This window comes from Epinephelus moara, chromosome 6, assembly GCF_006386435.1.
Source record: "Epinephelus moara isolate mb chromosome 6, YSFRI_EMoa_1.0, whole genome shotgun sequence".
Lineage (NCBI taxonomy): Eukaryota > Metazoa > Chordata > Actinopteri > Perciformes > Serranidae > Epinephelus > Epinephelus moara.
Window position 1 is genome coordinate 38,009,874 of NC_065511.1, and position 27,984 is coordinate 38,037,857.

Genomic DNA, 27,984 nt, shown 5'->3' on the forward strand with positions numbered 1-27,984 from the left:
GATGTAATTAGTTTCACATCTTCAAAAAAAAATGTTCCACATACGAAAACGTCTATTTGCTCATTATCGCGAGACCGCATCAACACTCAAAGAAATTACAAGCTATCGCGAGACTTGGGTGTTCCTCCCTTTGTGATTCACGTACGATTTACGTCAGCCTTTCTGCGTAGGGCGGTTGATCACGGGATGCGCTGCGTGCCTCATAGTGCGTAGCTCGGGCAGAGGCAGTGAGAAGGGGAATGTCGGCTTGTGAATGATCGGTTTTGAGGCGGCAGGGAGCGTCAACGTTATGGGTGAGACTGCTGCAGTCAGATACTGTCAAGATTTATTCACAAACCAGCGCTGTAAAGTCCAACTGTGATAATTTGTGTTGGATTGGATTCGCTTTATTTTAATAATTTGTCCGCGCTGCTATTTAGCTTCTGCAGTTGTCTGAGCAACCAACGCCCAGTCGTCCGCCTCCACTTGGATGGGTTGCTAACTAGCTAGCTAGTTGTTAGCCCGAGCTTCGCTAGCAGCCTGCATAACCTAACGGGAGAGTCATTTCCTGTCTTTAGCTCTTTAGCAAAGTATTCCGGTAAACGTTTCTGTGTGTGTTAAGAGCTCACACTATCAGCAACGTTAACACACACGTTATAATTGTGTTTTTAAAGCTTGTCTAACGTTATAATTACTAGCAATTAGACTAACTGGCTAACTTGGTGTCGTTTGTTGGATTAATCAGCTCACGTCAATGCTAACTACTGCATTGAGGTGTTGTGGCTTTGTATTTGACTTTTACACGTTTGTTGACGTGAGGTAACGTTAAATAGCCCCGCATTATGCTGAATACAGTCACTGTAGCTAGCATCAAATGTGCCCGTTTCACAATGCTACTTCAAACAGGGAGCACCACCACTCTGTGTCGTCTGTGTGCCCTAGATGGGGGCTGCATTAGTGTGCGTGATCAATAATTTGATTAAACTGCCATGATTGGAGCATCTAGGTTAGGCAAACAAAGCCAAAGCTGGAAGATGTGTCAGGGTTAGGCATAAGGAGGGCACGGCTGCCATCTAATCTGGATTACAGTGGATCTACTACCTCAGAGTTCATGTTTGACTCTTTTTAAGTTCACTGGCTTCAGACTGTGACCTCCAAGCCAATACTGTAACTGGTGTTTCTCTCAAACTGACACAAAAAACTCTTAAAATACGCACAAGCAAACTGTAGCTCAGTCCTCCACCTGTCACCACTTCCTTTAGCAGGCTTGTCAGACATTGCCGGAAAAGGAAACAGACAGCTGTCACTTTAAAATGACAGATCTCTCAAATTCCTCTCAGCTTTTTACTTTTCAAAAAGCAGCTGTTATAAAAGACGGCTGCTGGCGGTTTGTCAGTTAACCTATTTGTAAAATCCAGTACATAATGATTCACAAAATGATGCAGTGGGATGCTGCTGAGATTAAACTGCACATCCTGTAGGCAAATGAGCACATGAAGTCACAGCGTCACGCAGAAGACATGAGGGGCTGCTGTTGGCTGGCAGGAGATGCTCCAGAGTAAGAGGCAGAAATCCTCTCCTAGCCACGGGTGCAAAGAAAAAGCTGCAGCAGTGAATGGGCCTTGCTTTATGGTGCCATTGACATTAAAGGAGCAAGTGGAGTGGAATATGTACCACACTGGCCAACTGTCTGTGTTGTTACAGTAGCCCAGATCATGAATCATTTTGCCTCAGGCTTCTCAGCTTGGGAAACTGATTCTGGAGACAGAATGGTTTGTTTGTCAGATGGCCTGAGATTGATTCCCTGTTGCCTTTTTTGTTTTTGTGCTCTCTCCCTTTGCTTTCCGACCCTGGAAACGCTGGCTTTTCCTGCTGATTGGGATGGCATTACATGGATCTACACAAAACAGCTGTAAGTATTTAAATTATCTCTATACTTGACATGATTGGACCTTAGTTTTTCCAGCCATTACGTTCATACGGACAATCAGCATCCGGCTCTGCCTCATCTAATTTTACGCAAGATCTCAAAATATTCCAGTATACCAACTTTATTTAAATGGTGGCAAATTGGGTTTGAATATTTCACTCTTTGTAAGTTTAAAAAAAAATGAAAACAGGAACAGGCAGATGTAGAGTAAGCATGTGAAGTTGTCAAACAGTGTTAAAAAATGTTGATGTTTTTTTTTTAACTTTCAATCCACTGGAGGGGAACATTAGGGTTCAGTGGGAGTATATTTCAGTTTTGGCAGCGTGGGGTTAGGGCGATAAAAACCATTTTAAAGCCTTGCAGTTAAAGCGCAAGATAAAGTGCAAGATTAGATTTCTTTATAGATTTAATGTGTGTATTTTTTATTTTTATTTTTTTTTACTGTGTTGCAGCAGCAAAAGAATCTGGAAGGATATGTTGGCTTTGCAAGCCTCCCCAACCAAGTGTACAGGAAGTCTGTCAAGAGGGGCTTTGAGTTCACCCTGATGGTCGTGGGTAAGAACACACGCTTCTCAGCCCTCTGTTTGCTCTTGTTTTACATGAATCATTTCATTGTATTTCTTGCGGTTGGCATCTTAAAACCCTTCGCTGTGGTTTGTTTTTGGGAGAGAGACAGAGGGATTGTGTGTGCGCGCAGTCATATTTATACACGAGGGACATGCCCCCAGCTTTGTAGTGTTAATTGCTGAGTCAGAGAGGAGGGGGGTGTTGCGTTGCTGTTGTTCGAATTAATCTTGATGTCAGGTCCTTGACACTGTCTCCCTGAACAGAAACATTTGGTATGGATTTATCTTGAGCTCCACGCAGCGAATCAAAAATGGACACATTCTTGTAAAATGCCTGGATGTGGTGGTTGACACCGAGCCAAGATCCTCCTCGGCTGATCAGACCCTGTTTGGAGGGAAAATGTTTCCTCGGGTCAAAACCATTTCCTGTGGTGGGACCGACAGAATTTGTACCCAGCATGCCTCTAAGAATAGCGCATCTCCCATTGCGCTCCACAACACTCTGTCTCTTCAGGCTTTTTGCTTATGGTGCTGCTGATACATTCTAGTAACATGTTAGTTTGCAGTCTTTTTATTGCTATTATTAGGTATTACATTAGAACACCCTCATGACCAGGCACTTGGATCCTGCTTGCTTCTATTCTCTGCGGTGTCCACTGTAAAAGCTGCTGGATTGTGACCAAGTGCTCCTCCTGGGCTTGTGAATGCTTTAATGTGTTTGCAACAAAAGGCTTCATTTTGGGAATAATTTCAGAAAAGATAAAAATGGCGTTACATCTAGCAACAAGGGAAGTAGCTGAGGTTTCTGGGCTGGTAGTTTAAAGCTTGCCATTGTTTTATGGTATCACCCTCTTACATGGACACACACACACACACACAATATTCAGCTTTTCTTGGCTCTGATGAGCTGTGAGCCCACATGTCCCCGTCGTGCAACGCAGTGCGTCACCAGTGTGGTGTGAAAGAGGAAAAGAGGATGAAAGAAAGAGGAAGGGAAGGAGAGAGGGGACTGGTATTAGCAGCAGTGACTGGCACGTCGTCTGCCCACGCCTCATGAAACGCATGACCCAACAACCTGTTCAGTTCACAGATTGAGGGGCAGCTCATTTCACAGGCCTGTCATCACTTCATATTGCAGTAAATTTAACAAGCTCATACCCACACAGTTATGTGCCATGCATAAACTGCACAACAAACAAATGCTTCGGTACGAGCTCCACACACTACCCTTTGACTGTAGCTCTGGTGTAAATGGTGGCTCGTTAAATATTGACTCGTGGCCATCAGCCAAGGCGGGCAGTGTCAGTGGTCGTTTCCACTAATGATTCTTTTCATTGGGAGCTTGGAAACTGGGCACACAATGGCTAACCAAGCTTGAGAAGCCTCCCAGACCGCACAGCCAGTCGGCTGCACATAACAAGAGCCATTGTCTGTGTTGTTTCCTTAGCCTTTTAACTGCAGACCCAAATGGATAAATGTCTTGGGCAAATGTCAGTCTCATCCCCGGACAGACACATGGCCTTTGATTGTCTTTAGGATGTCAACAGTGATCTTTGTGTGGATATAATACATAGGGTTGAGCTTTTGTTCTGTAAATTGTCAATATTTGTCTTCCAAGTAATACACTGCTTTACAGTCGGGCCAACTTTCTATCTGTAACCTGAAGAACAGAGTTCACAGTCGTCCAAAAATACTGATTTGTTTTCCTTTTTTGCTTTATTCCAGGTGAGTCAGGGTTGGGCAAATCCACGTTGATCAACTCTCTGTTCCTAACAGACCTGTATTCAGCAGAGTATCCTGGACCTTCACACAGAATCAAAAAGACTGTACAGGTACATTTTGACAAACAGATCTGATCTTTGAGCTGAGATTTTAAACCTAGAGTCTATTTTTTATGTTTTTGGATCTAAGTGACTCATGGGAACAACGGTTTTTAAAACTGGTCCAGTATTGAGAGAGAGAGTGCTGCAGCTGGCAGCGATGAAACAGGCTATAGTGAAACCAACTGGGGGCAGGTGCATCACGTCAATTTACTTCCATTAAAAATGCTTGTTTTTGCCACTAACAAGCTCAGATTGTTATCATAGGTGTCTTACAACAATACGGAAAGGAACCCACAGAGAAATGAAACGTTTTTCCTCACCTTGCACTTATTTGGATCTGATTTGTGTCAGAGTCTTACTCAAAGAGAAGTGTTGTTCTTTACATTGTGGAAATCATAACAGACTAAAATGTAACCACTTGCGTTAGGTGCGCCCCATCAATTTACGTCCACTAAAAGTACTTGTGTTTGCCATTGACAGGCTCAGATTGTTATTAAGAGTGTCTTATTACACTACAGAAAAGAAAATGAAACATTTTTCCATCCCTTTTGCTTGTTCCGGTCCGTTTTGTGTTCGAGTCTCGCTAAAAGAGAAGTCTTGTTGCAGGTAGAAAATGGTGGAAATGCCAGTGAGATTTGGAGATAGTAGTACTGGCAACAGTTTGTTGTGTTGGAGTGCAGAAAGCACATCTTTTATCTAAAAGATTTTCAGTGTCATGGCTGAATGTTTAGCTGATTTCAACCTTGTAACAAAGTTTGCCAGATTTCAGAACAAGACTTCTCATTGAGCAAGACACAGATCAGATGAAGTGAAAGGTATCTCAAAATGTTTCATTTCTCTGTAGGGTCCTTTCCGTAATGTTGTAAGACGCCCATAATAACAATCTGAGCTTGTTAGTGGCAAAAACAAGCACTTGAATTGGTGCATCTGACCCCAGTTGGTTCCATTGTAGCCTGTTTTGCCACTGCCAGTTGCAACTGTCTCTCCCAGTACTGGATCAGTGTTAAAATGTGTTGTTCCCACGAGTCACAGGTATAAAACATGGAAAAAAATAGGGTCCAGGTTGAAATAACCCGAGCTCTCCTTTAAAAAGACACACCTGCTGTGTTCTATGTGCTGGGATGAAAAAGAAACCAATACACAATTTTGATATAGCATTAAGTAAACCGAATATCAAAGCTGAAAATGTCCGTGGCTGGTAAGATTCTCTAACCCACCTACAGCTTTGGCACCATCACTGTGATGTTTTATGTAAAACTGTGGCCAGGACTCAACAGACAGCACCAACAAATACAGATTGTTTGCTGTCTCATAGCACATCTGTGTTAGTGACAGAACTTCCTACTTCCTACCTTAATCATCAGTTTTTTCCACTGTGTTCTCAACTGTGTAGCTCCCAGTTAGATTAGTCTTCTTTGATAAATACAGTAACATTAAACTTCTTGGCCTGGTAGTTAACAGTTACAGCAGCGGCGGGACCATTAACAGACATAACAAATTATAATGAAAACATACATGAAGCTCTGTTGATAAAACATTGTGATTAACGGTATTACAGTGCCAGAGGACCTGCTCTGTTAAGAGCATAAAGAATGATCTCTTCCTTTCTCACCATACGTCACGCAAAATAGTGACTCTGAAGCTTTAACATCCCCAAAAATCATCTGAGAAATCGTAGGAAAGGATTGTTCTTTTAGATTTATTTTTATAAGACTGTCTTGAATTAGATTCAGCTCTCTTAACAATCGGTTTGATTTGTAAAAATACTTTTTAACACTGTGATGAGGTTTGATTGAATCTTTAAGAGGTGCAGTAAAACCTTTAAGAGTCTGACTTGTTAAAACCAATATGACGAACTGTCAGCTCCTGCCATGAATGCCTACATCGTCCCTAATTACACAACGATGTCCTGAATCTTGAGTGCCTCAAGTGCTGCACTTTATCTGTCTGGCTCCTGACTGACAGCGTTGCTATCTCCAGATGCTTTTTCTGGCTTCTCAGCATAGTTAGTTAATAGCACAGTGTGACACGGCGTGTTGCCACATGCTGCTTGCTTTAAGTGTTTTCTATGTGAAATATATGATCTGGGATGTTATTAGGTTACAGTGATAATGATTTCAAAACACTTGAACAATTAAATTATGAAAGGCAGATGTAAACACAATGTTAACGTCATTCTTTCTCCTGTGCCAGGTGGAGCAATCCAAAGTTTTAATAAAGGAAGGCGGCGTCCAGCTGCTGCTCACAATAGTCGACACTCCAGGGTTCGGAGATGCGGTCGACAACAGCAACTGGTAAGGATCACCACAGCTTGAGCTCAGCACAGATAATATCCTTCATGTATAATCCTTAACATGTCATAGCTTCTCTCCACCATCCCTTACTAAAGGGGTTCTTCTGGGTCTCTGTGGGGATTTGTTTCTTAACGGAAACTGTCATTTGTATTATGCAGCTGGCAGCCAATCATCGACCACATAGACAGCAAGTTTGAGGACTACCTGAACTCAGAATCCCGGGTGAACAGACGGCAGATGCCCGACAGCCGGATCCACTGCTGTCTGTATTTTATCGCCCCCTCGGGACATGGGTGAGTCTGGGAGACAAACTCATAAGACAGCCAATGCCTTTCTTTGTCACTGCATGACAAGTGAGGAAGGAACGGTGTTGCCAACTCTTTTCCAACATAAGTAGCCAGCACTAGCTCCAAAAGATGTTAAAAGTCACCAGATGACATCATATGCTTATTTGCCTATTGGTGACATCATCGCACATTAATAGAAGCATTAACACTGATTTTGATTCAGTAGAAAAATGCTCAGTAAAACATTGAATGGTCTGAGATCTATGGTACTTATACTGTAGTGCTCCACTTTCTCCTGCATCCAATTCTGAAAGCGAGAGCATCAACGTAACCATAGAAACTCACTACAACTGAACTCCCATGGGGAGAGGTGCCTCCTCTTCACGCCTACTGCACGGCGCAAGAGGAGAGAGGGGGAGAGCCTGTCGACTGCAATTAAGCAGCATGCTTGGGAATGAGTAACATTTTAATATATTTCTATCTTTTTCTCTGACGGTCTGAATAAGTTACTAAATGTGTCGCGAGTCGCTTTTTAGAATTAAAGTCGCTAAGACTAGGGCTGCCCTCTGAAAGTCAGAGATTTGAATCATTAGTCGGAGACCCCGCAGTCGACTGAGATTGTTTTAAGTCAGAGTGCAGGGTACTTCTGGAGATGTTATGGTCTCCAGATTTTGCTGCAGAATAACAGGCCATCTGGAAAACGCGAGGTCGGGTGCTGGGTGCTACTGTTGTGCCTTTTTTGTCCCAGCTTTCAAGAGCGTGCTGGCAAGTTGTGTCTGAGGTTGCTAAGCAACCTCAACAAGCATGGTACCATAGCCCGCTTACCTAAAATCCTGAGTGCAGAGCTGATCATCTTCCAGGAGCTGTTTATAAGTGTGTTGGCCAATCGTCTGTGGGACAGATGTAAAGCTCTGGGTAGCCCTGCACTAACATGATCAACTGTCGCCTGTGATTGGTTGAGGGTCAAGGATGAAGCCTTTTGTACATGGGGCGCCTGCTCTATCCACTAAGCCACCGATGCCCCAGAAGTGGTGACTTTATTGCTCAAAGCAACTTAATACGATACAGTCTCTGGCTTTTGTTTGATTTCTAGTGTCTGCAAAAAACGCTGTTGCACATTTCCTATCCCTCGTTAGTGCAGTTTACTAAATTACATGAGTGTCACTGTCGCACTGAACGCCTCACTGAACCCCGTTCAAACTTTAAAACTTTTCATGGGAAAAAAACCCTGAACAGTCATAATTATGAGTCGAGTACAGGCCTGGCTACGACGCTCTGAAAAGTTGCTAAACCTTGCGAGAAAGTCACCACGTTGGCAACACTGGGAAGGAAAAGGACTGGAGAAAGGAAAACGTTGGAAGGGAAGGGGGAACAGTGAGAGGAAATGAGTAAAAAAAATAGTCTAAGGAGGGAAATGAGAGGTCAAGAGTGCCCCAAAGGCCAGAGAATAAGATTTGTGCCTGGAGGTGACGTTTGCTGGGTCAGATTCTTGTGCAGTCTGGACAATCCAATAAAGCTACTCCTCTTCCTCCTTTAACATTTAGCAGCTCCCCACTGGTTTCAGAGCAGCTCAGTGGCCGAAAGCATGAATCTTCTGTCACGCCGGGTAGCTCGTGAGTGTGTGCAGTAAATGTGTCATACTCTATCTCCTACAACTGCTCCCCCTAGGCCATTTCTGTAAATGATAATGTGAGACTGCGTGTTGTGCAGAATAAGGGCTAAAACTTGTAAAAGGGTAAAAAGGGGGGGCACCAGCAATAGAGATGAAGACGCTGGCAAAATGCCCAGCTGATGATACTGATCACTGAATGTTTCATAAAGAGAGGGCTGTGTGGAATTTTAACTGTGATGTTTGTTTCTCACAAGCCAGCAGATCTTGTACGATTAGCTCAGATCTTTTTTTTTTTCACAAGTTTACGTGTCTTGTGTGATGCACAATTCGGTCGAAGAGCAGAAGTGTGGGAGCAGTGAAATTGAGAAACTTCAGAGGTTATTTCCTGCCCTGAATAAAAGCTGGTTTCAGTCAATACCTCATTTAAATGCACGTATGAGTTTAAAACCAAAGCTTGCCCCAAGTCAAGGCTCATGACCTTTTTAGAATACAGAAGGAGCTCATGCTGTTCGCCATCGTAGGGCAGGATAGTGATGTGTTTGTGTCTGCTGTGTGGAGCCACCGTATTTGTGTATGCAAATGTCCAGTGTATGCATGCTCACATGTCCTTAAAGCTGTTGACCGTGACTTACTGTACACAACGATGAAGCCTCTGTCCTCCTCTCTCCTCGATTTTTTTTTCTCCTTCCTCAGTCTGTCCGTCCTCTGTGATGTGAGACATTGTGTTTGTACAAGCCTGTCCTCTGTACCCACACAAGCAGTACTTTAGCCTTGAGGATGGGCAGCGTATGTTCTCTCACACACACACACACACACACACACACACACACACACAGAGCATCCCCTCACAACACCAGCTGACTGCTCTCACACAGCAGCACAATGACCTCCAACACTGAGAGACAATCTGAACATTGAACTCCCAGCTGAACTATGGTGACTGGTTTTCTTGAAGGTTGGAGGACAGTGACTCATTGAGGAAAAAATCCCCCACATTAGTCTACGTTAAATCATTAAACGTGTCATTCCTTAAAACCGTGGTTGAACTCAAGTATGAGACTTGTTTCCAGACATTGTGAATATCAGAAAGTAGAGTTCAAATAAATAGTTGATTAATCGAATAGTTGACAGAAAGATAAAATGCAGCTATTTTGGTAATCGAGTAAATTTGCTACAATTTCTGAGGTTTCAGCTCCTAGATGTGAGGATATGATGCTTATCATCTTCATCACAGTTCACCAAATACCTTTTTGCTTTTGGACTTATGATCAGGCAAGAGAGACATTTGTAGACGTCACTTTGGGCTCCGGAGATTTTTTCTTTTTCTCTTTTTTTTTTTTCACTTTAAGATAAATCAAATAAGTAAGCGGCAGATTAAATGATAATGAATATAATCCTTAGTTTCAACCTAATCAGGAAGTGAGTTTATTTGTGTGTAAAATCACAAGTTCGTAATTACAGAAAAAAGAGGATGTACAATAAATAAGAACAAAAATACATGATTAAAAACAGGTTTTTTATGTCTTATTTATAGAATCGTGAATAAGAAAAAAACGTGGATACTGATCCTTAAAAATTTTAACTTTTGATTGTCCAGATACTGTATGTCCACAAGGTCTGGGCCATATGTACAAAAACAAATATGATATTTTTCTTCAAATACCTCAACATATTGCGATGATGTCATAAGATTGACAAGTGGTGTTTTCAGAAATTATTTACACAGTTTTTGATAAATACTCATCAGTAATTTGGATGTGATGTTTAAATGGGTAAAGGCAAATAATAGAACAGCGAGAACAGTCTAGTGAAGTTCAGAAAATTACATCACCTTAAACACAGTCTTTCAAACTAGGAAAAGACAGCACCTACAGTCTTGTAACACGATATCGATATACTGCTCAGCCCTGATATCTGCTTTCTAAATAGCTGATCCACAGACAAATCAGGGTTTCTCTGGATCCTTAAAAGTCTTAAAGGCACTGAATTAATTAATCTAAAAATAAGGCCTTAATTGGTATTAAAATGTCTTGAATCAATTTTTCAAAAGCCTTAAAATGTTAATACATTGGAGGTAGGATTGTAGAATCGGTTTTCCTGTGAGGTTGCGTCGTAAAAATGTCAAAATAATTGCTTGCACCTTTTTTTTCTTCAAATAAATCATTTACTGAATGCCTCTTGCATTAAGACACCACATCAGGATAGCGGAACCAGCGACACTCATGTTTTGTTTCCAGGTGTAATGCTCAGAGCAGAGGATCCACTGTCTGCAAGCTAGCTGTCGCTGTACCCTGTATGACATGAGAAAGTATAGATTCAATGAGAACTGGCTATTTAGTCAATGTATTGCGGCATGACTGAAACCAGTAAAGGCAGTGCATTCGAGACTCTGTATTTTATGCACAAAAAAATTTTCAAACTTGGCATGATGGGAATCAGGGCAAGAAAACTCGCTAACAAATGCCGGGTACTTCCTGATTCTGATCTTCCCTCGTCTTTGCCATGGTATCAAAAAATTTCATATAAACATTTTTTTTTTGTCTTAACTTAATTCCAAATGGCATTAAAATGTCTTAAATCTAACTTGCTATTTAACTATGTTGATAATCGATTTATCATTATTATATCGTAAGCTAAAATGCCAAAACACAGAGTTCCATCTTATCATTTGTGAAGATTTTCTCCTTTTCTCTTCTTTGTGTCATTGTAAACTGAATGTCTTTAGGTTTTGGAAAGTTGTTCAGACAATGAAGACATTTGAGGATGTCACATTAGGTGTCTTGTGTATTGTGATCCGCACTGTGAATGACGGATTTATCAATAATCGTTTTTAAATAATTGTAAGTTGCAGCCCAAATATTTGAATGAAATTATATTATATATATTATATATTTTGTAATTTTACATATAACTTGCTTGTTGTCTCCACCATGTAAGATCATTTTGGCTTGGTTTTTTTGTTCTCTCAAAAGATGTCGCCCTATTTGTGTAAGACATTTTGGGGAATGTCCTCGTCTGAGGTTGAAATTGTTTCCTCCTCAGGAAAGAGATTGGTCTGGGACATGTTTAGCGTAGCCTGAAGGGTGCTGAATCACACTGAGGTTGATGTGTTTGGCTTTTCTGCGTTGTAGCTTGACAGCAGCACGTTTTTCAAGTCAGTTTGTGTCAGCGTTTGTGAAAACTCTGGACCTGCAGAGCTGGTTTTATTCCAATTTATACACACTTTAATGTGTTCTTTTGACTGGTATTGCTCATATAATACAGCTACCTTTTTAAAACATTTAAAAATGAACCGTCAGTTAACATTTCTGTCAGTGTTATGGTGTTTTTAATTTGCACCACCTCAGATGAAACACTGATGTGTATGTGACTGCTCCATGGACCAGCTGTCATTATTTGCTGTTTGGTTTATGATAAAGGTTTATGATACCCATTGTGAATGCAACAGCATGACTTATGTCACCTGCTAATGATGTTAGTGGGGTCTTCAGTGCATTTTTTAATCTGATAAATAAATAAAGAAAGTGAGAGAGAACAGTTGCTTTCAGCTGTTGCATTCAGGTTTTCTTGAGAGTGTCAGCGCAGCACTGAGCTGTAAACTGACCTGCATTTCTGTTGGCGACGTGACAAACATCCCACTCTTAAAACAAGCATCATATTCTGCTTCAGGGCAGATCCTGACTCAGAGGGATATTTCCACTCTGCCCTCAAAGAAGAATCAAATGAAAATTAAGTTATGTTTTATAACAAAATAGGAAGTGAAATGCAAAACTATAACTCAATAAATCAGTCATGTCAGATGGTATTTATCCGGTTCAGAAACGGCCAAGAATAGCGACGCTTTCTCACGACTACAAGGTCGTTTTCTTAGACATTACAAACATCATTCGTGCGTCACAGATGCTTGTCTATATTTGGGTATAGCTCCATTTATTCTTGTGCTGTCTTGAGCTAAACAAGAAGCAGTGATGAAATGTAAATTCAAAATCCAGTCAACCCCAAAATATCCCATTTAATTCTTTAATAACAGAGGAGCAAAAACAGTTTGATTATTTGCTGGGCAGGCTGGAAAATTGAAGATATCATACCAAGTTAAACAGTGATTCAAACTGATTTGACACTGATCACTGTGTCCAGTTTGAACTGCATGTAACGCTGTATCTTTATCTCCACGTAGACTGAAGCCCTTGGACATCGAGTTCATGAAACGGTTGCATGAGAAAGTCAATGTCATCCCGCTGATCGCCAAAGCAGACACCCTCACCCCAGAGGAATGCCAACAGTTCAAGAAACAGGTCAGTGGTTTCCACAGCTGCACACCACTGCAGAAAAAGTATCTGAGAGCATTTCTTTTACTGTAGTCATCGGTATGATGGCGAAAATGTGCATCATGAGGCCAAATAAAGCAGGCGCTCTGTGGTGTTACGGATGGTGTACAGCAATGTCCTGCACTGTGTGGAAGGTTAGCTGTAAATTATACAGAGAAAGAAAGATTCATAAGTATTTCCTGTTTCCATTTTGCAATGTGCTTTGTGTGATAGTTTGTTTGACAGTGTGCAAAAAGACAGGTGTGACCATGAAAGACAAGCAACATTTCTAAATAGCAGAGTAAAGAGAGCATGTGACCACAAAAAATACTCCATTTTGATTGTGTCAGACAAATTCACATTATAATGTTGTATCAACTGAAATCATTACATGCTGCAGCCTTTATAATATGTTATTATCAGATGATTTGATATCAGACAGTCCACGCAGGGTTACTTCCTGTTTTTGGCTAATGTTCTTTCTCAAACAGAGAATGGGGTTGTGGTTAATACTCTGACATAATGGGTCAACGTTACCATGGCTACCAGATGGCCGTTCTGGCATACTTGAACTGTGAGGATGAGGATTTTTCTGCATCTCTTTCACCTGAAAACAGCTCCCCAATGAGACGACAGCCATCATATACACTTGAGCCAATGCCTTGCATTTTGGGAAATGTTGCTGGTGCCTCTGCAGCTTGTTAACCTGCAGAGCCAGCGCAGCACCCACTGCCCTAGCTTGGGATATGTGCTGCCTGCACACATGTCATCAGCTGGGAGATAGGCGAGCGGCAAGTTTGCCAAATTTCACAAGCTCTCTTTGCTTTTTTCAGTCATATAAGAATAAATGAACAACTCTGTTCCATGTCACAGTCATTTAAACACGAGGAAAACAGCTGTCACAAAAGTACCTTTTGCTATTTCAGTTTGAATTGGTATTGTTTGTTGGCTCAGTGGGTGTGCTTTGGGCTACTGGGTTAGCTCGATGAACAAGAGTGTCGCTGAGCAGCAGCTCTAAACTCAATCTTTGACTCAGTGGGTGTGTGCTCATGAAAGAGTTAACTCAGGGTAACAGCTCATTGTGGGTTTGTGCTCATGACGATGAATAACTAGCTCGCAGTGTTGTTAATCAGTTTGCCACTTAGACACACTACAGTCATATGTCATCTTCCTGTTTAAGCAACAACCTTCTTTTTGTAACTTTGAGAACAAGTTGAGTTATTTGTCAAAAATATTTGGGGCGTCGGTGGCTTAGTGGATAGAGCAGGCGCCCCATGTACAAGGCTGTTGCCGCAGCGGCCCGGGTTCAACTCCAGCCTGTGGCCCTTTGCTGCATGTCCTTCCCTGTCTCTCGCCCCCCTTCACGCTTAAGCTGTCCTATCAATTAAAGGCTAAAAGGCCCAAAAAATATCTTAAAAAAAATAAATAAATATTTGACAGTGTGGCTCATCAACATTGTCAGGAAACAACAACGAATTCTGAAACATCATAAAAATCTCAAAATATACGACAGTTGGGATTTAAAGATCTTTTCTTTTATTGCTAGATCATGCGGGAAATCCAGGAGCATAAAATCAAGATCTACGAGTTCCCTGAGACGGATGATGAAGAAGAGAACAGGCTGGTGAAGAAGATAAAGGTACTATATGTCACATGGCACATCAGATTACATAAGTGTACTAGTTTACAAACCCAGATACTCAAATAGTTGTATTAATAATGCCAAATATTGTTTTTTTTCCAGGACAAGTTGCCGCTGGCTGTAGTAGGAAGTAACACCATCATCGAGGTGAACAGCAAGAGGGTCAGAGGGAGACAATACCCCTGGGGGGTTGCAGAAGGTACGGATGTTTAAATGCTTCAGGACAGGACAGCGTTCCTGAAAACAGGAGCTGAACATTATTCATGCTCCCATGTCGGCCTTCATAATCGAGTGCAAGATGTGACTTGGTGTCTGACGTACAAACAAGTTCAAAGTATTTTGTTATAATTGTCTGACTGATGTCTTATTTTTTTCTTCTAGTTGAAAACAGTGACCACTGCGACTTCACCATCCTCAGGGACATGCTCATCAGGTACTGAAACAACAGAGGCTCCATAAAGAACGTTGAAATGGTTTATTATGTTCGATCTCATTGCAGCTGGAAGAGCAGTTGAAATATTACTCAGAGAGCATCTTAAATATTTTGAATTCTCTGCCGTCCCTCCCCAGAACTCACATGCAGGACTTGAAGGATGTGACAAACAACGTCCACTATGAAAACTACCGCAGCAGGAAGCTGGCTGCTGTCACCTACAACGGAGTGGACAATAACAGGGCTAAAGGTCAACTGTCCACAAAGTAAGTCCTGCAGGAAGCACAGTAGAGACAGCAGCTGCAGTGAAGGCAGGCAGGAAAGATTCACTTCTGAATAATGTTGCTTAGATCATGTAGAACAGAACAGGAGCTCTGAGTTGTTGGTTACCTGCTTCAGTCTTTAGTGTATCTAGCCAATTTACAAGCCTATTAAAGTCTGGGAGATTTATGTGTCACCGACCAAATGCTGATAAATATTTGCTGCATCTACTAGGAGTTTTGACAAAACCAGTGATCAGGAAACCTGCAGCTGTACTGTAGACACTATTTAGGATGTCATTTCAGTATGTTGAATGAAATTTATTTATACAGATGCAGATGTTGAAGAGAGAGTTGAGATTCCATTTCCTATAGTATGTTGATACAGTAACTTCTGCTGGCTTTAAACTGGCCTTAAGTTTCACAGTTACACCTGTTAAATTAAGTGGGAGATATTTTGTGACACAGGGTATCTGCAGGTTTACTTTCCTTAAAAAATACTTTGATTCACAAAAGACTTCCTTAAAATACTTTCTTGTGCCTACCCCAGGCAGTAATGTTAGATATTATTACATATTTTGGTATCTGTTGGCTGTTGGGAGGCGTTACATACTTGTAATGTTTCGGCAGTGGATTGTGCTGCAGGAGGCTGCTGAATAATTTTTTGTGGTGTTTCAGTCATCACCATCAGACCTGCAGCAAAAACTGTCACCACTGCTAGCTACAGTAGCAAAGAAGCTCATTGTCTCATGATGGGCAAGTGGCAGTTTTAGCAAATTAACTTAAAGTAATTAGTCATATTTATTCCATCCGTCTCATGCTGCATATCCAGATCAAGGTCACATTAATTTGATTATTTATACCATTGAGAATTATTGTTTTATAGAATGCTGCAGGGATGATGTGTTTTTGTAGGCCAACACTGAAGTTAGTGTGGCCCTGGTTCTCTCCTCAAAACACCTATGGGATTGTTCCATTGGAATTTGACTTATTGCAGAAAGAAAACTCTGTGGCACATGTTTATGATATTTACGTGTTGTGTTCAGTAAGGTAATCTTCACAAAGGTGGTGAAATGTCTTAAAGAAACTCAAGCAAGTCCAGTTGCCTACAATGTAGCACTTAAAAAACACTTATGGGACGTCGGTAGCGTAGTGGATAGCGCCGGCGCCCCATGTACAGAGGCGTTTCCTCGCTGCAACGGTTGCAGGTTCTGCGACCCTTTGCTGCGTGTCAGTCCCCATTCTCTCTCTGTCTCCCCATTTCACACACTGTCCTGTCAATTAAGGCAAAAAGCCCAGAAAAATAATCTTAAAAAAACACTTATTAAAGCCTAAATGCAAACGGAAGTAAAAAGCTAACGTCACGGTCACATGACTTCAACGTCACCACCACAACGATAATGTAAAGCCGTGTTAAGCGTGATGATGCTCTGTAGTCTCATGTAGCCACCTGTTAACAGCCGCCGTTTTTAAGACATATAAAGGCTTTCTAATTTACAAGTGGGGAATTTACCGACTTATTTTATGTCGTAGAACAAAAGTTGAAAGTCTCTTAAGGCATCTCACCAAAAACCCATTTAAAAAAAAACATTAACTTCAAGATGAGGGAACCAGGAGTGCTAAAATGCTAACTCCTTTCTAGCTTTTTGGACTCATTTCCTGCAGCACAAAAAATTGACATAATAATAGATAAGTCAAGGCAAAATCATCCCTACTGGTTTTCCATCATATTTTCATGCTGGGCCAGTATGATGGCAAAACAGACATTTAATTGCAATCAATTGTATTTGGTATTAAAGAGAGGATTATAAAAGAGATAACATTTAACGTGGTGAACCTGCAGAAACCCTGGTAAAGCAACATGATGACATGATGAGTTGTGTTCTCATTGTTTACCTCTATCCTTATTTATGCATTTAGGTATTTGGGTTGCAGGTAACTGGAACAGTCAAAGTTGGGGGAGTTCATTCATCACCCATTCGTTCTCTGTTTGTGGTGTTTGACAAACACTCAGTGATTCTGCTTTTGTCGTAGCCTCTCACTGTGCTACTGTGCATAAAATCATGCCACTGATTTTCATACGTTTTCATCCAAAGCGCCACGCTGCTCTCTCATTCATGTAGACACAAGCAAATGTCTAACTCACTAAGCTGAAGTTCTGATCAGAGGCCTCACACCGCTGATGCTAACACACAGCTCAACATTTGGCCAACTCTGCTAATGTATTTGACACCCAGCTCACAAAGCACACATTGTTGTTTTTTCCAAGCTTTCTTTTTTTTTTTTTTTCCATTTGCAGTGAAAATGTTGCTGAAATCACAGAAAGAGACTGTAGTTTTATTTTAGTGCATGACCTCATTATTGCATGCTGTGTGTGTTTTTGTGTGTGTGTCTGCGTGTGTGTGTGTGTGTTTGGTTGTATGTGTTTTTGTTTTTTAGACTTGACACAGTTGAAGGAATGTAAGTGGTCATTTTTTCACTTATTTTTAAGACCCTTGTGTACGTCTGAACTCTTCCTCTACTCTCCCCCCGTTGGCTGCATTCGGGTGTTTTCTTTCCTCCCTGTTGACTCAGGTCTGCCTCCCCCCCGACTTCCCCCTGTCAGTAGACATTTCCAGGGACAGCCGGAGAAAAACTGTGAATTGCCACATTTATGAATGTCGTTTGACAGTTATGAATGTGATGCCTTCAATTTCTTTTTCCAACAACAAAGCCTTTAATTCTTTCCACTGTTGTTTTCATTGCTGCCTCCACCTGCTGCTGCTGTTAGCCCGTCTTGGAGTAATAATAGAGACCTGAACATGAGGTGTACGGAGCGGTTAAGAACGATTATGAGATGCATGACATTCACATTATTCCATTATGCTGAAATTACTTAAAGCTACAACTTAGAACATTTTGGCTTGAGGTGGATATAACTGACAACCATAGACGCGCACAAGAATAAAAACACGCATATAATCTGTAATCATAAATGAAACTTTCTAGTCTATCATTGATTCTAAATTGTCTATGTCATGATACAGAACCTGCACAACAGGTAGATTTATGTTAAAGCCCCTGAACTCTTGTTTCAGATCTGAAGTATTTCTCTATAATCCTGAATATTCAGGACTTAAGTTACAATCAAAGTTAAAGTGTGGAGGAAAAACATCCTTAGGTTTTATTTATTAAGACTTTAAAGCTTTGTGTTTGGCGCAAGACACCGTGGCACAGGCCTCTGTAGGTGGCACGCGGGCCACGAGTATTCACATATGCATTTGTGCTCAACGCCAGAGGGTGTACAAACCAAATATTCTGTGGATAAGCAAGAAGTCAGCAAGTGTTTCCATGAAGAACATTACCAAAAAATGTAGGCTGCCTGGCAATAGTAGGATACAGCCGTGTACTGCCAAACATTGTATTCGTGTACCGTAATTATTACTGTCGCTTACCTCCGAGTGGAAATTATTTTGAACCGCTTTGTTTCCCGTCGGATCGCCACTCTTTCCATCAGGTGTTTTTTTTTGTCCCCCCCCCCGCATGTTCCTGTATGCCCCACGAGAAAAGGCCTTTTCTTTCCTCCAGTGTCGTGACTATTTCTATCAAAGAATTTAAGGCCATTTGATTGTCCCTATGGTCAATGTAGAGTCGTAGAGCTGTCTGTACAAGTGAACATGCTCTGCTAGTCTTCCCTCAAAGGTATCCCTGTAGAAATCTTTCCCTGTTGCACCAAGTTACAAAAATTCAGAGGTGCGTGACCAAGCGCTGCTTCAACTTTGAGAGCCCTCGGACTCAACGCAAAAGGGGTCATTAGATAATTTTCTCGCACCTGAAGCTTGCGCCATGGACACTACAGCGAGCATAAACCACGCATAAAGACTCGGTAATGCCTTCCTTCGAGCTGAAGCGGCATCTTAACAAGGAAACGTTTGGATCTTTTATATACTCTGTTACAGTTCCGTTCTTCAGTTTCTCCTCATGGCCAAATCAACTGTCTCAGAAACTGTAGGGGGCAGTGTCTCGAAAACATGAATCTGCACTATGGTAATCTGTCCATACGCGTCTGCTGAGTTAGAAAATGTCTGATGTGTATTAAAAGGTGAAAATCCACTGCACGGGATCCCTGCGAAGAGTCTGATGGTGTAACATCGCTTTGCCTGTGCGAACACACAGAACTCGGGATGCGTCAAGCAGAAATCATGCATAATACTCATGACATTACTCTGCTTTTTACCAGCTTAGATTCACGTGCTACAAACCAGTGAGAAAAATATAATAAATAAAGTAAGTAAAGTATAATAAAGTATTTCAACTAAAATAACCATAGCCGTTATAACTGTGGCAGAAAATGCTGTGTGCCTCATTATAAGAGGCTAACTGACAAAATGGGTTTTCAGGTCCTTTAAAGCAACACCTAGCATCTATTTTTGTTTGTAGTTTGTAGTTTGTTTTCTCTCTGCAATTGTTACTGTGAGGATGTAGAAATATGCTAAATACTCCCAGACAAATGTAGACAAGCAAGTATTTATTTTAAATAGTATATCACAGCTTTAAAATTGTATTGTTTTTGCCTCGGTCTCCTTTAGTTTTTACCTCTTTTATAATTGAAATAAAACCAAAATAAGTGCTCCACTCTTGTCGTCACTCCTCATAATCACAGTAACCTCTCCATGTGTTTCATGTCAAGTCTCTGTACACTAACACTGCAATGAAAAATCCTGATGAGCTTTACTAACAAGTAACCCACCACCTGCACTAACAGTCAGCACTCACAGGTGCGTTGCATTAGTCTCTGGGTCCTTCCTCTACCTCTCAGAAAAGCCTGATGGTTGGTTTCCTGTTCCTGTCACAGCCTTGTTGGATCCCGTCATTCCTGAAACTTTACCTCTCACTCTGTTTTCCCTCCTGCTCCCCAACATGTACTTCTCTGGGAAATGATGGTTAATGTTGTTACGATTTGAGATTTGTGTAGAGTCTTTCATATTTTACTTTTTACCTGTTGTGTGAAAGTAAAACATGCTCCTCCTACTCCTCTCCCTTTATTACCTTAGTCAGTTTTCTAATCTGCATGCAAACACATTTAAGAAGACAAGGAAATGCTGAAATAAGATATCAGAACAAATCAGAGTCTAGTTTATTGAATACACTAAATTAAGTTCATTAAATTCAGCTTTAACAGTCGTACTGTTGTCTGACTGAAGTTCTGATCGTGACAGCTCGAATAATTACTGTTCACAATGTATCAGCAGACTGATGAGGACACCGATGCCTGTGATGCTCCGTAGCCGGTCTAAATCTGTATGTGTGTGTGTGTGTGTGTTCGCGTGTGTGTGTGTGCGCTCCTTCTCTCCTTGTGCAGGAGTCCCCTGGCCCAGATGGAGGAGGAAAGGCGAGAGCATGTGACTAAGATGAAGAAGATGGAGATGGAGATGGAGCAGGTGTTTGAGATGAAAGTCAAGGAAAAAGTGCAGAAGCTCAAAGACTCTGAAGCAGAGGTAAAACACATACACACACACACACACACTGCACGCTTAACACTGCAGTTCATGTCCTTATGAAGTTACTCATCTGTCTGAGCTCCTTCCTTCCTCTTGTGCTGACGTGTGTCAGCGGTTAGAAGTGTGAGTGAGCTCGTACGAGAGTGAGCTGTTGATTTGTGTAAATGGATGTTCTGTTTTTTACTTCCCTCTTTTGTACTCGTGTTTTATTCATTTGTCTCTGAAATCAAGTCGTTAGATTTAGAAGAGCAGTTCACACGTGTGTAACATGCTGACTGTAGCACTGTATTAAACATGTGTTGATGGACCCAGTGGCATATTTTTTAAATTATTTCCACGTGTAGATCATGACAACAAGATAAAAAAGCTCTACAGCTCGAACATCACAGAACTTATTTAAATCAGGGGAACAAGAAAGTCAAATATGATTTAAACACTTCTGTCTGCATTCTGTGGAATTAAAAATGAGTTAACATCTGCTGGCTGACACCTTTGAAACTTTGAATACTGATTAGTCATGACTTCCACTGTTGATCTGAGAGGTTCCTCGTATAACAATGCTACATGTAGTGTGTAAAAGCAGTGCTGATTTTACTGATGTGCAGTCAGATTATAGATACCGCAATAACTCAGTTTGGTGTTTGTGTATAGGTTACAAACACTCTGCATGCTAATCTGACACAGCAAATAAAAAGGTCAAGTTTAAAGGCTGTACCTTTTAAATTTTCAATTCAATTTTATTTGTAACGCCCAATATCACAAATCACAATTTGCCTCAGAGGTTTTACAGCGTACAACATCTCTCTGTCCTTTGGACCCTCAGAGCGGATAAGGAAAAACTCTGTTTAACTGACAGATAACAGTTTAATTTTCTGTGAAGCATGAAAATATTACAGCACAGCAAGACTCTTGTTTCTCTCTGATGCAACTACAGTATCATCTGTTTAAAGGCTTGTTTATTTGAATTCACCCTCACTAAAGAAGGTGTTGTATTGTAGGCTTGGGCAGTGTCTATTTTTTTATACGTTCATACCTTCTGAAATTTCACAGGGGTAAATTGTAGATGACGGTATTTGTGTATGGTGCTTTGGCTTGATCGAAATAATCCCGTAATCCTGAGTTAAATAGGAAAACATGCTGTTCTTCCCCGCGATCTTTCCTTGCCATTGCTGGTCGACTGGTTTTAATCCTGTAACGTTATCCCGAGTCGCTATGTCTGTCAGCTCAGCTGCCTGTTCAACAAGTAGAGAGAGACCTCCGGTGGCGTGTGATGTCTGTATTTTTGATGGTACTGAAAATCATAGTGTTTGGATTTCTAAATACCCTGGTATATTGTAATACCTTAACACCACCCAAACCTATTGTAATATATATATATATATATATATATATATATATATATACATACATAAAAGGCTCAGTAGTTCATGTTTTGCAGTCTGTGCTCAGTTTTTTTACCACATGTGAGAGGTTGCTTTTTCGGTACAAAGCACTGACGTCCTCCTCTGTTCTGTTCTGTCTCTGTAGCTTCAGCGGCGTCACGAGCAGATGAAGAAGAACCTGGAGGCTCAGCACAAGGAGCTGGAGGAGAAGAGACGCGTGTTTGAGGAGGAGAGAGCAAACTGGGAGGCCCAGCAGCGCCTGGAGCAGCAGAAACTGGAGGCCTCCAGGTACAGCTGAAACAAACTGGCACACCTCTCATGGTTCAAAACATTTAAGATCCTTCATCCTGCACAAATTCAGGCACTGTGAGATTGACTTAGACAATAAGATTCAGTGGAGGGTGAATGGTGGGCAGTAGTGGATTAGTGCCACCTTGTGGTTGTCAGACTCTTCTGTGGTTTTCACACATTATTAATGTAGATATTACCAGTAGAGATGTCTGCCCTCTCTCCAATATAATGGAACTAGATGGCACTCAGCTTGTGGTGCTCAAAGTGGCAATATGTTATTATTATTATATATAATATATATTATATATAAACTTAACAGCAATGTCTCTTTCCAGCCCTTGTTGTGAGCAGTTTCATGTCGGTACTATTTTCTTTGTACCAAACTACACCTGCCAACCGTATCACAGCGCAGAAAGAAACGTGCAGCCACTTGTGGACAACTCATGCTTGTGACAGCAAGATGTAAACATTAAAGCTGCAGTAGGTAGAAAGCCTGAAAACGGTTGATTTTTGAGTCTCATCTCAGTTAGGTTTCGTTCGTCTACGCCCTGAGCTCCTCCTACCAGATGAGCACACAAGTATTTTATCCTACTTGGTTCTATTTCTCCCTCTCTGGGAGCCTCGGCTCTCCCTCACCGCGCAGCAGCCCGCCCCGCACATACCCCCGAGGCTCGGGCTCTCCCTCTCCGCGGAGAGCCCTCGGCTCCACTCCCATGGCCGACCCTCGTGCCCTCCGTCCGGGCCAGGCCCCATCTCACCCTTCCCCTCCCTCCCGGGCTCCTGGGAACCGAGTTCTGTCTTCCTTTTTTTGGGTTTAGCCATGTAGGCAGTTGTAGCCAATGCTGGAATAGCTATTTTACCTGGTGCACTGTTCGCCATTGCCGCTCGCTCTCCCCTTCTGCCGGCCATTGAACGCAGTGGTATTAGCTGACCTTTGATTGGTTGATGCACATCGGCACGATACTGATTCTTTAGAGGCTGAACACAGAGCCACGGTGAGGTGCAGAAAGCTATTGTTTGTCTCAGACCACTTGATTTACATTATGCTTAGAGCATATTATAAAATTTTTACTCAATTATACCGAAACGATGTTGCCTACTGGAGCTGTAACGTTAGCTAGCTCAGTGGTGCTAGGTGAGCTAGCAGTAGATCTTCTGCGTAGTGATACATTTGTCGGGTGTAGATCAGTAGAAAGAAAATAGTTCCTACATGAATCTGCTCACAGCAAGGTCTGTGGATTATCTTCAGTAAACAGCTCATGATTTCTGCAAAGAGACATTGATGTTGAGTTTTTCAAGTGTATGTTTGGTGCATTGAGCACCACAAGCTGAGTGCCATCTAGTTCCATTATACTGGAGAGAAGACAGACATCTCTATGGCTGATATCTCCAACACTCAGCAACTCACACCAAAACATAATGAATAGATAAATAACACTAGAGGTAAGAGGGAAAATATGGATCTTTGATGTTTTGGGTGAGCTGTCCTTTTAATAATATTGTCTGTTCTAATTTCATGTTAATAGCTGCATTGGAAATATGATTAATGAACAAAAGTCACATGTTGTATTCTCCCCCAGTCAGTGCTGTGAACATTAATATCTTATTTCCATTAAGTGATATATGTATTTGCTATGACTAGATAAACATAAAACATAAAAGAGCTGAAATGGTGTTTAAAATGTAGTTACTGATTATACTGTCTATGTGTGTGTCTCTTCTTTCCTGCAGGACTCTGGAGAAAAACAAAAAGAAAGGCAAGATCTTTTAAAAGACAGTCGGCAGGACCACCCCAACTCGAGTTATTTTTGTTTGCCAACGTTGCCGGTCAGGATGCCAGTGTGTGGCACTGACATCACCCACATCCTCCTCCTCCTCCTCCTCCTCTTCTCCCTCTCTCTCTTTCTCTCCCTTCCTCCCCCCTCTTCCCACCGCTCCTTATCTCCTGTCCCTGCTCTGTCTGCCAGCACAGCTGTGCTCCTGCTCCCAGCCACCAGAGGGGGTAGTATGGGTATGTGAGGAGGTGGAGGGGGTCTGAATGTACGGTCAGAGCCGCCACCACAGAGCCCCCTCGCTGCCTCGGGACTCATCATTAAAGGATTGAAAAAATAACCCAGTTTCAGAAAGGCCAAACCCATATTATTATTTTAATTATTATTATTATTATTATTGATGTTATAATTATTATTATTATTATTATTATTATTATTGTTGTTGTTATAACTGAATACTGTCCCCGCCCCCGACCTGCTGCTCTCTTTTTTCCACCCCAAGGTTGCTTTGAAATGAATGATGTGTACAGTTTTATGGAGAGCACAGACAAAAAAAAAAATAACCATGAGTCATGTCTGACTGTTGTACAATCAAGTTCTGGTGAATTTTACTTGTTTACAGGAGTTATGAAAGTAACAGTATATGAACATTAACCCGATCTTCCTTTGTGTATTAAAGTAAGAAGAGGACAAGGCATTAACTAATCCTTTTTTCTTTTGTTTTGAGTGTATCCGGTAAACCTTTAACCCTCCTCCTCATCAGTGCGACAGAAACGAAACGGTGTCAACAGAAAAACCTTGAAACCAAGACAAACAATAAAATGCACCTTGGGCCTTTTTTATAGATTAAAAAAATGGCTAAAGCTTCTTTTTTTTCTGAAATGTAACGCTTTCTTTTTTCCTCTGTGTTTAGCTATTTCCACTAGCCTTGGACCACCATTTATAATGTCATAAGTGTTATATTTCACTTTAGTTTATTTTTATATATACCGAGCCAGCTGAAGTAATAACTTCTTTTGTATGTTTAGAAAATCCTCAGAGACTTGAGAGCGGCGTCCACTGTTTTAACAAGAAACACACTTTCACATAGGACAGTCCATTGACGCTTTAAAAGAAAAACAATACTTCAATCACTCTGCGGTAACGATCTGTGGGAAATGAAGAGTCAACACCGCAATTTGCTTTGGCTATGTACTCCATCTCTGTATTTTTAATTTTATTTTTCATTTGTATTGTACAAAGTCACTTAATAAACCTGTGATGATATTGAGGAGTGAGACGGGTTTGTTATGGAAACTGGTGTGGACACTTTTATTTTTACATAACACTGTTTTTACATTCAAATATCACTGTTGGGTTTGCTTCAGTGATGCATTTTCCATCATTTTATTTTAACACTAGATGGCGCTGTTGGTCTGAAGCTTCTCAGCGTTGGCAGCTGTGTCACAATCGACTGTTGTATGTCACATTTTTAATGAAACAATGACTGACTAAACAAAATATATTTTTTGTTCAGAAATGAAACAAAGAAAACAAATGTAGATCTTCAAATCATCTGTGCAGCTCACTGGGCTCCTGCAGGGATGACATCAGCTGTTACCAGGTGGATTTTTCACTGAAATTGCCCACAAGTATTTTTAAAGGTCCAGTGTGAAGGATTTAGGTGGATATATTGGCAGAAATGTAATATAATAAGTGTCTTCTTCAGTGTGTAATCACCTGAAAATAAGAATTGTGTTTTCACTACTTAAAGGGATAGTGCACCCAAAAATGAAAATTCAGCCATTATCTACTCACCCATATGCCGAGGGAGGCTCAGGTGAAGTTTTAGAGTCCTCACATCACTTGCAGAGATCCCAGGGGAGAGGGGGTAGCAACACAACTCCACCTAATGGAGGCTGACGGCGCCCCAGATTCAAACGTCCAAAAACACACAAAACCACAAAATATCTCCATACTGCTCGTCCGTAGTGATCCAAGTGTCCTGAAGCACCGACATAAAAAGTTGTTTGGAAAAACATCATTTGAACTCTGTTTTTAGCCTCATTGTAGCCTGTAGCTCTGACTGCCTCTCTGTGCACTGATCACTACGGACGAGCAGTATGGAGATATTTTGTGGTTTCAATTATGTGTTCTTGGACGTTTGAATCTGGGGCGCCGTCAGCCTCCATTAGGTGGAGTTTTGTTGCTACCCCCTCTCCCCTTGGATCTCCGCAAGGGATGTGAGGACTCTAAAACTTCACCTGAACCTCCCTCGGCATATGGGTGAGTAGATAATGGCTGAATTTTCATTTTTGGGTGCACTATCCCTTTAAGACTGAGCCGTTTACATCTACGCAGGGAATGGGTCCCTGTCTATGGTGATGACCATATTGCACCACCATGTTTCTACAGTAGCCCAGAATGGACAAACTAAACACTGGCTTTAGATCGGGACATTAGTAATTAGAAGCCCCACTGCATCAAGAGTGTCAGAAAACTGCAGATTTTTTAATGCTAAACTGCTTTATTCAGTGTTTTTACCGGTTTAAATTTTCTGGTTGTTTTGGAGAGGAAGTGACCTCTGCAGATAATTCTGCTCCTGGTAAGAACCTCCTCAACATCTGGATCTTAAGGTAGAGAAAAAAGATGCACGCACATAAGGAGGTGCTAGGTTAGCGACCTGTCTCCAATGTTCCAAACAGTGTAAGAGAAACACAGATTTGTAACGTGAAACTGCTTTAGTCAGTGTTTTACTGGTCTAAATCGCAGGTCCGTTCATTTCGGAGAGGAGGAGTCTTCTGTGACTTATTCGGCTCCCAGTAAAAAACACCTGAACAATGAATACCAAAGAAATCCTAACCAGGGGAGGAGTTTCATCTGGTTGCAATATGCAATCCTCACCCCTAGATGCCACCAAATCCTCTAAATCTTACACACTGATCCTTTAATGTCACAGTTGGAGGTACCTTGATCCTCAAAGCTTCTTTTACCCATCAGACCCACGAAGGTTTGGAATTTATGTCCTGTGAAACAAAAAGCTACATGTCACTTTATCTAAAAAAGAATAAAAAGAAAAATGGAATTGATATCTGATGTTGAAAACAAGCAAAAGAATTACGTTTACGTGCTGTCTGCGTTTTTGCTGTTGGGAGGAAAGAAATAAAATCAGACATGGAGGCAGCAGTCATAAACATAAGTACAGTAAACACTCTCTGTAATGCCCTACCGTAATCTCTCTTCCCCATGAGTCCGAGATACTGGCGCGGTCCTGGCTTTCTGGTCAGTCTCACTAACATATCTTGAACCACTCCAGAGTTTGGCCATTTGTCCTGATGTGTGTGTGTGTGTGTGACAGAAAAATGTATAGGCAGAGAATAAATATTGCAAATGTATTACTGCATAATAAATATTCACAATGTCCAGCGGCAGATGTGTCAAATAAATCACATTACCTACAAATAATATCTTAAATTATTTTGCGTTTCAGTGAAGACTTTTCCATGCCCAAATCTTTAAGGAAACGCTGGTGTGAATATAAATATTTGATTCTAATAAGTATGAACATCTTACCTCTCCGACTCTGTCCCTCCAGTTGTCAACATCCATTTCTTGACAGTAAACATTTGTCAGAAGCAGCACAACCAATACAACTTTAACCAGCTCCATCATCCAAAACCGTGCGTAATTTCACCCAAATGCGTCTGCGTAAAAATTGTAAACGATAAACCCCTTTAGCCTGGATTAAAGGTAATGATATATATTTGTGTGCAGGAAGTCTACACCTCTCTGATATAGAGAAAACCCGCGTTTATTCCCTGACGTTGCGCCATTGCGCCACGGGGGTCCATTAACGCTCCTGTTGCGCACAAGGGCTTTTACGCACAGCTGGAGTGGATGATGTGGGGCGGTGCTCGTATCCAGCAATTATTCTATGAGTCACAGGG

At 41.3% G+C, this 27,984-nt stretch overlaps 2 protein-coding genes across 2 annotated transcripts; one reads left to right on the plus strand and one right to left on the minus strand.

The window, feature by feature from the left end:
- Window positions 1-208: 208 nt before the first annotated feature.
- Window positions 209-25,324, plus strand: septin7b (septin 7b). Its single transcript, XM_050046043.1, has 14 exons — window positions 209-304; window positions 2,362-2,464; window positions 4,201-4,307; window positions 6,492-6,592; window positions 6,751-6,885; window positions 12,669-12,786; window positions 14,345-14,437; window positions 14,543-14,639; window positions 14,822-14,873; window positions 15,011-15,139; window positions 17,573-17,593; window positions 20,475-20,610; window positions 22,141-22,283; window positions 24,018-25,324. Exons 1-14 carry the CDS (start codon window positions 254-256, stop codon window positions 24,055-24,057), a joined length of 1,326 nt encoding a protein of 441 aa, XP_049902000.1. The 5' UTR covers window positions 209-253; the 3' UTR covers window positions 24,058-25,324.
- On the minus strand, window positions 24,949-27,892 carry LOC126391343 (protachykinin). The gene is made up of 5 exons (XM_050046042.1): window positions 27,611-27,892; window positions 27,267-27,369; window positions 27,159-27,182; window positions 27,007-27,063; window positions 24,949-25,633 (listed from the first exon to the last, which is right to left on the minus strand). The coding sequence occupies exons 1-5, from the start codon at window positions 27,707-27,709 to the stop codon at window positions 25,623-25,625; spliced, it is 294 nt and encodes a 97-aa protein (XP_049901999.1). The 5' UTR covers window positions 27,710-27,892; the 3' UTR covers window positions 24,949-25,622.
- Between the last annotated feature and the right edge of the window lie 92 nt (window positions 27,893-27,984).

What these genes read in the sequence shown, in the direction of transcription:
- septin7b (XM_050046043.1), top strand. Translation starts at nt 254, where the DNA reads ATGATCGGTTTTGAGGCGGCAGGGAGCGTCAACGTTATGGGTGAGACT. An exon ending in TCAAAGACTCTGAAGCAGAG is followed by an intron (nt 20,611 to 22,140) that starts GTAAAACACATA and finishes CTGTCTCTGTAG; the next exon opens with CTTCAGCGGCGTCACGAGCA. An exon ending in CAGAAACTGGAGGCCTCCAG is followed by an intron (nt 22,284 to 24,017) that starts GTACAGCTGAAA and finishes TCTTTCCTGCAG; the next exon opens with GACTCTGGAGAAAAACAAAA.
- LOC126391343 (XM_050046042.1), bottom strand. Translation starts at nt 27,709, where the DNA reads ATGATGGAGCTGGTTAAAGTTGTATTGGTTGTGCTGCTTCTGACAAAT. An exon ending in CATGGGGAAGAGAGATTACG is followed by an intron (nt 27,183 to 27,266) that starts GTAGGGCATTAC and finishes TCCTCCCAACAG; the next exon opens with CAAAAACGCAGACAGCACGT. An exon ending in AACGCAGACAGCACGTAAAC is followed by an intron (nt 27,064 to 27,158) that starts GTAATTCTTTTG and finishes TTTGTTTCACAG; the next exon opens with GACATAAATTCCAAACCTTC.